Genomic DNA, 10,362 nt, shown 5'->3' with positions numbered 1-10,362 from the left:
CGTTTATAAATAAATCAATTTAGATTATTTATTTCAAATGAACTATTTTCTATTTTCAAATTGATTTACTTAAAATAGTTTAAAAATTTTATCGATAGAGGTACGTTACCGGGATATTAAATGAATATGGAATTGAGATTCTCTATGAAATGAAGCATCCAATAGATCTATTTCTATTGTAAAGAAGTTTCGGGAGTTACGAAGGAACGTTAGCTAATAATAATATTGGTCATAAGTTGTGAACGGAAATTGAATTCGAAATTGAAAAATAAAAAATAAAAAAAGAAACTTACCTGAATGGGGTAATTTTCATAATAAATACATTTTCTTACATACAGCTGAGAAGGTAAAATATTGATTAGCAGTAATAAAATTCCCATGCTTTGCCTTTAAACCAACATGGTCAGAAGCTTTCGGTCCAAACATTAAAAAAAAAAGAACTAAGAAGGCTTCTTTTCCTACCAACCAATGGGAATACATCAACCATTGTTCTGTTGAAGCCATGGATCAGTACAAACTGCTACAAGCCTAAAAGAAAATCATCACTGTACACATCATCATCATCATCATCATCATATCATATCATTCATACCAATTTCTGGCTTTAAAATGGTTAAACCCTAAATCAATCAATACACAACCCACAGAGTAGTTAACTCACAGAGGTCAGTGAATTTCTGACCCATTAGCATCTTCAAAATCAGCATTATCTCTTTGTCTAATAACAAATTGATCCACAATTTTAACCGTGTGCACTGGATCTTGATACGATGTAGCTGCCTTCCACTTGCTCGGAAACGCTCTCCGATGGCTTAGCTGCTCCGGTTGTCTTGCCTCCCCTTCCCATTTAGAATCCAACTTCCATTCTTTCGGAACCTGCAACGTCGAAGTGAGAATCAAGATACAGATAACTCGAAAATAAGAATGTGTAAATCCATGTTTACCTTGTCAACAGCAAGAGTAAAAACTTCGAGATCACCATCGTGATTGATGTGGAATCGAGTGAACGATTTATAATTTGCAATCCTTAGTGAAGAGAATGCTTCATCAAAGTGGATGTGAAGCCAATTGATACATATGTATAAATAGCTTCCAAAAACAAGGGAGACGACTGGCGTTGAGAAAACCCAGAAATAAAAGAAGACGGAGCCATAATATATTATAGCACCTCCTCTAGAGAGCGAATGCATTCCATTCTTGCAAATATTACTACGCGAAACGGCCATGACCTAATAGCATTCTCTCGACCGTTAGTCAATGGAAGGATGAAAAAACGATAATACTGGGAAGAAGAGTGTTCTAACCTCAGGTATATCAAATGCCGACATAAGATACTTGATGCATGCTGGATACAGACCATATGTCCATTCTTCTAATCGCGCACGGAGACCAGTCGGATCGGGAAAGTGCTCACCTTCCTTTGTACGGTACCATTCATACAAAGTGTGATAGCCTGTAATGAAAAAAAATATCTCACTTTCAACATCAAATAATTCATAACTAGAAACCTCGATGCCATTGGTAAAGTAAGGCTACGTTCAAAAGTAACACGTGATAGTACCTGAGGTTGCTAGTAATTCATGACGGACGCACGTCTCCAACCCGAGTTCCAATAGCAACATAAGAAAAAGAGCTGCCCCAAGATGTGCAGACACATGAACAAGGCCAATTATTACCCGTTTCTTCTTGGATGCTTTGCTAGGAATAAATGTTATCGCTACAATCAATAATACAATGGCACCAGCTAAAGATACATATGACTCTCCCAGCATGTATAGAAAAGAATTCCACACCGTGCCAAAGAAACTCTTCAAGTGACCCGAAAATGAATCTTCTTGCAAGATGTGATCGAGCTTACACTATAAGAAAGTTACAAACTTGGTCATCCACATATTTAAAGTAAAGCATTTTACCTTGCTAAAAAGCCAAAAGTGCATTATACACCCCATTGAGTCTAATAGGAAGTGAAGAGCAAACTATTCAACTAGAGAAACAATAAATACTTATTAACTAAAAGTGAAACCAATCCTCTCCTCAGGCTAGTTTGAAGATACATTTTATTGTCAGCTTGTCAATCAATCTTATCAAATTGTAACTTTGATCAAAAGGAGAATATGTTGATAATGAATTACCAAACGATGAAGTGTCCTTGAGGGTTGGAGTCAAGAACATTAGCACTAGAAAAAAAAGGTTGATTGGTGTTCTTCTCACCCTTCTAAGTACTCAAACTCAAGCTGTAGGTATCACAAGTATGCCGAGGTTTGTTACAATACTCACATTAGACGCGATGCTTCGATTGATCAGAAACCTAGTGTGCAATATTTTCAACAACCAAAGCAAAGCTTTCAACTGAATCATTGGGTTTCTTCACAATATTGGCTCTCTTCCTGCAGCCTTTAACTTTATTGAATTCAATATTGAGGTTTGCCAGGAATAATATTGTGGATCCCGAGAAGACATTAACTCGACTAAGGGCGACGTTGGGCAAACAAAGATGGCCAACAGCAGCAAACAGTATCAATGGCAGTGGCAACTAGGCCTAGGGTTGGTTTTTAAGGGTTTCTAATATTTTGACACCATGTGCAAAATATAAGAAAAATAATATTTTCTGTCGATTTTTGTATGAGAAGAAAGTGGTTCTTTAAATAGAACACTCGATTAGAAATAAAGAAATAAAATTCCAGCAATATAATACAACAAATACTGATCAACTAAAAACGAAACAACCACCAGAAACTAAGCTGAATATGAACCAAGGGAAGTCTAGTTAAAAAACATGCTAAAGAAAGCCCAAAAAAATCTCCAAGGAAGAAAGAACAAAAGCCAACCTGTGGGAACATAGAAAAGACCAATATGAAGTAGATGATGCCACCAATGAAATCAAATTGCCAATTTTTCTTCCGGAACTTCAAAATATTTCCTAAAGCAATCTGCACAAGAGAAGAAGTATGCACTAGAAGTTAAAAATAAAATAAAATGGTAGAACTGAATAGCACAGAATTTTCCAGTTCAAACATTACCCTGCCAGAATCTTCAAAGGAAGGATAAGCAGCCTTGCACTCATATGTAGCCCCACAAAATTTTCGAAAATTACTAAAGACGTGAGTTGGGTGTAAAAAAGCCCCACCACAGCCATTTACAAGAAGATGGTGCACATTTACAGACTCGTCTGATTGAACAGCAGAATGGCGCATATAATGATGCAAGTCTCCAGCAATTCGAAGTTTGCACCTCCCTTTTAGATAATCGCATATTAGGTGCGAAACATTCTTCCCAGAAACATCATTCCAGTAACAGTCAAGCAACCAATTAGGTTCATGAGTCATAATGATTACCGAGTCATCAGCTCCCATCTTGATCAGATAAAAGAGATTATTTGTTCATTAGAAGACAGTAACCACAGAGAGAAGTGAAGAACCAATGGAAATAACTAACTGAAGTAGGGAAAATACCTTCTCCTGTACAAGTTCTGAAAAGAATTTGAATTGGTAGACATCAATATCACCATGGAGTGCTAGATCCAGACCAAATACCCACCATCTTTTGGGAAGTTTCAGGGCAAAATAGCTCTTCTTCTGAGGCATAAACCACCCGCCCAACCAGCTCTTATGACATATGTATCTCATATATGTATGAAGTCCATCGAACCAATCTACAAAACCAAACAAGTGTGTTACCTCACAGACATAGTGATAGGAAATCAATTCCCATAAAAGGAAAACATCAAAATTAAATCAGCTCAGACAGAGAAAAGCAGCAAACCATGATTTCCAGGAATTACGTAACACTGAGGTCCATCATATTGCTTCAGTTCAGAAATCCCATGTGGTAACTCAGGCTTCTTTACTGCTATATGATCTTCTTTATACCAAGGAGGAGGTTGAAGAGCATATTCAAAAGGGCAAAAGAGCCGTCTTTCATATGTGAATGCTGATGGATTAGGATATCTGGCATAGAACGACAGGGAAATAATTACCATAATTAGATATAGCTCTGCATAAGCATTTTGACAGTGAAGAAGGTATGATGGTGGTAATGCATAATCTAAAAAATCTATCCAAAACACACAAGGTGTTTCATATATTGATTAGCAGTGATTAAGGCACCAAGGACATACCTTCTTCGGGCTTCTTAAACAATTATACTTAGGAAGGTATCAAATAACTACCACTACTAAATGTTCAAGTTCTTTTTAACACTTATCCACTTACTTTACATTAAACCAAAATACTCTCCCCTTCAAGTGCACCATCTTCACTCAGATAAATTATACTTAGAAAATCTTGCAGAAGGGCAATAAAGAACAGCTTCCAAACATCCCTTCAGCAGCATCATTGACTTCAATTATTTAACGAAGTAAAATTCCATAAGGGCCAGTTTAATAAGCAGGGAAAAACAGCTAACTGCTTTGGTTTGAGGGGTGTGGTTGGGGTTCAAGTCCTCACATTATTCCATTAGCCTACATAAGTTCAAGAACTTGAGACAAAATTCAGAAGAACCCCACCAACTAGCTATCTAACCACTCTAACCACAACTCTAGGTAATCTACTCATCCATTGCGTTCATATAATCGGAAACTTCCTTAACAATGGGTTTCAGTTGGCATAGTCGCCCTTTCTAAAGTAGGGTTTAGAAACTTCCTTCGAATGATTGCTTCTGAGAAGTCCTGCTTCGGTCTCTTGGAATGAGGAGAACAGTAGAACTTTTAAGGATAAATACAGATTCTAGATGGATAGTCGCCCTTAGATTTGATTGTCACTACTCTAGTTACAACCTATATGACTAATGTAGCTTGGGAGTACTTCAAAACTTCTTGGCTGGATCCGAAAATGTTTCATCACCCCCACCCCACCAGCTCACCCCTAGAAACACTTTTTGAAATCAATCAGGTGCCCTTTTTTCTTTATTTAAAAATATTTTAAAAGAAAAGCCTCCAACTAGAGACAATGCAAGACTGACCAAAATAAGAAATCTGCCAACATGGACCAAAATATCCAAACTCAGCTGAAACCACAAAAATGAATCACTAATGAAAGAACTTAAAAACCATCTTCAACTATATGAATGAAAAAACATATAAGCTATACTTGAAAAAACTTACGCAAGATCTCCCCCTATGAGTAACATATCTCCACGTGGTAAGTTGAAAATTGAATCATCTTCAATTATGCGAATTGAAGGTTGAGCAAGCAAACGTGCAATAGTATAAGATGAGTTCCCACCATCACCAGTATCAGCCATGAAATCAAACCATAAGTCCTCCCTATCGCTATAATGATCATATAATAAACCATCCTGCTGAGCTCCATCTTCAAGCTTGCGCATTGCTGCCTAACATTGGAAGAAACGTCAAGTGGAAACATTACAATTAGCCTTCATAAGAGAACAATTTCTTTAAATTTTATGTAGGAAACTAGGATATGATAGATTCTTTTTTTTTTTTTTTTTTTTTTTTTTTTTTGAGCGAGAGAAACAGAGAGATTCCATTGATAAATTAAATGAGTTGTTAGAAAGAAACCCAATTGTTTAATAAGGCAAAAAGACTAATCGTTATAGGGGTGAGAACTTTTACACCTTGAAAAGAATTAAATCAAATAGAAGGCAACAAAAGTAAGAACAGAGAAACAAATATTAGTCCATTCAAAGCTGCTACAATCAGTTGGAACAAAAGAAGAGAAAAATGGAAGCAGTGAACTTTTTAGTTCAGCGAAGCCTAGATATCTCATCCAGTGAACTCCCAACGGATCCTCTGGCTAGCAACAAAGGCTTAGGTTCTGACAACAAGGTTTACAAACCACAAAGGCTTAGGTTGATTTATATTTTTCTTGATTGCAATTATGTGCAAGTTTTTTCCTTTATGTATTAGGTTTTTCTTCTACTTAAGATAGGTCCCTTTTAACCATTGTGAATATTAGGAAATAGACCATTATTCTATTCATATATCTATTATTATTTAGCATCCCTGAAATTTTAAATGAGAAAGGAAGAGGTAGGATCTTATAATTCTTACAGATGGATCTATTGAACTCTCACAATGTTTTGTTCGTTGTCAAACCTAGTAATTATTCTTCTCAATCCTGCCTATATGGTAATGATGGCTCCATCTGGGTCACAAAAACAGGGGCAAACTTCACCAGGATATGAAGCTTTGTCTAAATGGGGCTAAGAACAACCAGATTGTGCCAATAGGGCTGCCTGCAGTCAATTGGATGGAAGGAGTTCTCCAACCTTAACAGACAATTATTTCTTGATTTGTACATGGAAGGTCTTTTCGATGGAGATTGACAAGAAGTTTCCATCTATCACAGAAATCATTAAGGCCAATGCTTTGTGTGGGTGAGGCATAAGACGGGTTGGTGAAATCAACAAGAGGAAAGCTATTATGGGTTTGTAGTTGCAAAACAAATCATTGATGTGATTCATAAATAGATGGGAAAACCTTCATTTTAAAACCCCTTAAGTCGAGATGAAGTCATTCTGAAGTGCCCATACAACACTTTAGCAAAGTTGGTGACAACACAAGGAGTTTGAAGTTTTGGGAAGAACACTTGCACCAAAAGACATCACTCGTTCTCAAAGAGAGTGGATCAAAATCTAAAATCTACCTTTAAATATATGAAATCTAGAAACATCTATGGCAATAAGGGACCGTATGGAGCATTAAGTGAAAGTTCCAAATGGACTTCTAATTTTCAGTACTACCAGGAAGCAGATTGTGCATTAAAGTCGAGGATATTACAACAGCTTCATCCCTTCTAAACTTGCAACAATGTTCGGGACATGAAATATCAGATTCAGTCACCAAAGTGTCTAAGGTATCAACTAAAAAGAGTAGAGCACGGTGCCTACAATCAGCTAGATAGCACAATTAGGGGATGCAATTATCCTATATGATTTCCTTCAAATTTAAAGCAGTGAAATTGTGGATTCATTCCGAACTACAAGGTAGATATAATGCAAAATGTGGATCATAGAACTAAACCTGCATCATGCGCATGTCAAATCGACCAACAAAGACAGTCACTGAAACAAGTAGATCAAAAACAGTCTTGAATAAATCAGCAGAAGTTCTGCAAAAAACCATCAAAAGAATACTTCAAAAATCTATAAACATGCACACCCACATTAAAGGAAGGAAAGCGATCAAGAATCATAGTAAACATAATACCCTGAATACCAAGGAACCATATCAAGGAAATCAGGCCTCATTTGCTTTTTCTTCAGCTTTTCATATTCTTTAACAGATAAAGGATGAGAAAGAGCCCACCTGTTAATCATACAAATTAATTAAGCAACCAAAAGAAAATTATACTCCAGGTGCAACTTCAAAATCCACAAATAAATCATCTCGGCACATTTAATGGTAGAAAATTAGATGAAAATTATTATAAAACCTAAAAAATAGCTCGGGGTAAAAATAAAGTGATATCCTAGACCCATGAATCAGTTCGGGGTAAAAATAAAGGATCGAGAAAGATCCAACCAAAATGGATAATGGATAAAGACAAAAGGGATCATAGTTAAAGCTGAACAAAACTGACTAAGAGAAACAAAAAGCAAACCTGACATAAGATAATTTGATTCCATATTCTCAAGTCCAACCTCAGAGTGAACTAAACTTGGTTTTCTTGATTAAATCAGTTCAATTGTATTCAATTAATAACTCCAAATAGCGTGAACAATTAAGAGACCCCAAGCTAAATAAGAAATGGAAGTGGAAAGGCGTAGGGACTTGCAGTAGAAAAATGCTTGAGCGTCCAGTAACATCGCTAGTAGACTATATAAATTCCATTAAGGAACAGACAGACTAAAGAACATAATATCAGAACTATTTCAATCTTAACCTAATCAAGACATCTTCAGCTCCTAGACTCCTACTAAAATGATGAGAGTTAAATACTACTTAAAAAGGGAATATCAGGTAGAGCAACCACCAAATACTTACCCTGTCGACCGTTCCACCACATAGTTTGCAATGTAAAGGCCAATAAATGTAGCCCAGAGTGAGTATATGGGTGAAATACCATCAGATGGACCAGCGCACGAGCCATTACACGCTAACTAAAGCAGTGAAAGAAGGTGACATGAGAAAAACAAATGAAAAGAATTAACACAAACACATACAGTAAATCCACGTATTAACAGAGATGAATTCTATATGCACCTCGCTATAAATTACCCACTTAGACAAAAGTGGGTAATCACTTGCAGACCCAACGGGTGCGAACCAAGACAAGCACACCTGATCCTTTAATTCATTTACGCGAAGAAATTTTGCAAGCCAAGAGTTTCTCTCTTCCTTCTTCCAGAAAGTAAACCAATTAGAGGTTCTCCGCTGAAGTGTTCTGTCTTTCAAGACAGCACTATTGCCACAGTGACTGTAAAACACACAGCAGGCTATACTTATGACCTACACCATGAATGAGAGCAAGAATTGATATAGCAACGTGGGAAAAGAGAATGTAATAGTAAACCACAGGAGGCATCCACAGAACTTACAGCACAATTCTGAAAAATTGCCAAAAGCTCAGGCCTCTTTCCAGCAACACGTGAGACCAAACCAATGTACCAGAGGCCAATAAAGAGAACATGAAATACTGCAAGAAACAGAATGGAAGAGATGTATATCGTTATGAACATTGAAAGATTCATCCTTATATCCACTCCCATTGACTGAAAACTTGGAAGATGATACACAGCTGCCACTAAAATCCAGGCTATGTACCTGAAAACATCAATAACTCAAATTTCCAAGAGCACATATACACGGGTAGGAAGTATTAAATGTCAAAATGAAACAAAAAGCAGTATAATTGACTCGCGGAAACTCACCACCGACTGAAATTTGAATAGCTAGGTTTAATGGTTTTCCCAATAAATGGTGATGAAAAGAAATAAAAGAAACCAAGCAAACATGAATACATAGACCACCATTTGATATTCTGATCCAACTTGTCGATGAGCGTGTGCATGTTGTCAGAAGATATAAAAAATAAGCAACCAACCACAACCGCAATGATAGCATGACGTGAATGCTCATGAGGATACGGATATGTATGAGTGAAGATGGTCCGAACCCTCTTCATTTTGAGGGTATCTAATAAACCAACAGAAATGTTGTCAGAGCCCATAGTCCTGCACGCACGAAGAATATCACTTCCTTTAGATAAACAAATCCAATCCTACTTCTTCAATACATCTAGGGCATCAACCAATCAAGAAACCTATAGACGCAGACACATTTCATCAAACACACAACAAAAATTACAATTCAAGATTTCACGAACAATAATCTTAATGCATCTTCCAATCTTAACTTCATTTCAAATGCTTAACTTGCAAGTTCTTATATCGTAATAAACCTAAAATCACCAATCCTCATCAAACAAAGACCTCCTCCTCCCCGTCGTCAATCACGAAGAAATCCAAAACCCTAGCTTCTTCCGCACTTACTCGGCTCTAAACACTAAAATTTTCACACCAAATCACAACCGCTTTGAAAAAGGCTCCACAAACGAAAGACATCACAAATTAAATGTATATACCAAACGGAAGAACCGAAATCAAAGAACATGCAAAATTAGGCATCAAATGAAGTCATATTGCCAAGAATCAAACAGGAAACAGAAATTCAAAAAGAGAAACGGAGAAAGAAAAGCACATACCAAATAGAACCGGTGCGAGAGGAACGAAAGAAGAGAAAAAGACTAGAAGTTGATGAAGCAATATATAGAAGAAGAAGAAGAAGAAGAAGAAGAAGAAGAAGAAGAAGAAAAGGGCATCTTCTCAAAGGTCGTGTGCATCTGAGTCTCTGAGAACGTCTGCTGCATTAAAGAACACAACCATGGCATATTCCTTTGGAACCAACAAGACGATGACGAGGCCTCGTTACAGAGAGGCTCGACGACACGGGGCCTCGCACGTAAACCAATTGCCAGTGCGAGTGGGAATTCATTGACTCGCAGATTTGCGTGCCTTTCACGGTTCGTTCCTTCCGTCCTAGAATTGGTTCGGTTAATTTCTCGCCTTTTTTTCGTTTTTTTTTTTTTCTTTTATTTATTTATATTTTTGGACGGTCCACATTTAATGTGGGAATGAGCGGATAGATAGAGGGGCCTATGGATGATACGGCGCCGTCTCAAGGTCCTCGTGTTCCAACTTGATAATAAGGGATTATTATTTTTTATTTCTATCTGGGGTCTTCCTCAATTTGTGATGCTGACGTGTCTATTCATTTGGACGGTTTAAAATTTTATGGCCAATTTATACATAATTACCATTATCTCCTTCAAATTTTAAAATTGTTCCTAAAAATTATTGATATGAAAAATTAAAAATGGTTATTAATATTATAATAATGTC

At 36.8% G+C, this 10,362-nt stretch overlaps 1 protein-coding gene across 4 annotated transcripts; it reads right to left on the bottom strand.

The window, feature by feature from the left end:
• Window positions 1-339: 339 nt before the first annotated feature.
• On the bottom strand, window positions 340-9,972 carry LOC111798476 (uncharacterized). 4 transcript variants are annotated; one of them, XM_087125478.1, is made up of 17 exons: window positions 9,775-9,972; window positions 9,666-9,741; window positions 8,833-9,135; window positions 8,500-8,725; window positions 8,165-8,410; window positions 7,946-8,061; window positions 7,169-7,267; window positions 6,983-7,070; window positions 5,102-5,331; window positions 3,763-3,947; window positions 3,453-3,652; window positions 3,021-3,353; window positions 2,829-2,930; window positions 1,562-1,859; window positions 1,305-1,453; window positions 945-1,229; window positions 340-876 (listed from the first exon to the last, which is right to left on the bottom strand). In XM_087125478.1, the coding sequence occupies exons 3-17, from the start codon at window positions 9,129-9,131 to the stop codon at window positions 667-669; spliced, it is 3,066 nt and encodes a 1,021-aa protein (XP_086981604.1). In that variant the 5' UTR covers window positions 9,132-9,135; window positions 9,666-9,741; window positions 9,775-9,972; the 3' UTR covers window positions 340-666. The 4 variants fall into 4 exon arrangements, with proteins under 4 accessions (XP_086981604.1, XP_023537415.1, XP_086981605.1 ...); XM_023681647.2 differs by having other exon boundaries at window positions 9,666-9,972; XM_087125479.1 differs by lacking the exons at window positions 9,666-9,741; window positions 9,775-9,972 and having other exon boundaries at window positions 8,833-9,156.
• Window positions 9,973-10,362: the final 390 nt, after the last annotated feature.

Source organism: Cucurbita pepo, chromosome 7 (genome assembly GCF_057944985.1).
Source record: "Cucurbita pepo subsp. pepo isolate OVF chromosome 7, ASM5794498v1, whole genome shotgun sequence".
NCBI classification, from domain to species: Eukaryota; Viridiplantae; Streptophyta; class Magnoliopsida; order Cucurbitales; family Cucurbitaceae; genus Cucurbita; species Cucurbita pepo.
This window is presented reverse-complemented; position numbering and strand designations above follow the sequence as displayed.

Coding starts and splice junctions, on each gene's coding strand:
- LOC111798476 (XM_023681647.2), bottom strand. CDS start 9,131: ATGGGCTCTGACAACATTTCTGTTGGTTTATTAGATACCCTCAAAATG. Junction 7,268..7,945: donor GTGGTGGAACGGTCGACAGG/GTAAGTATTTGG, acceptor TATGATTAACAG/GTGGGCTCTTTCTCATCCTT. Junction 5,332..6,982: donor TTGACATGCGCATGATGCAG/GTTTAGTTCTAT, acceptor TTCCAATGTTAG/GCAGCAATGCGCAAGCTTGA.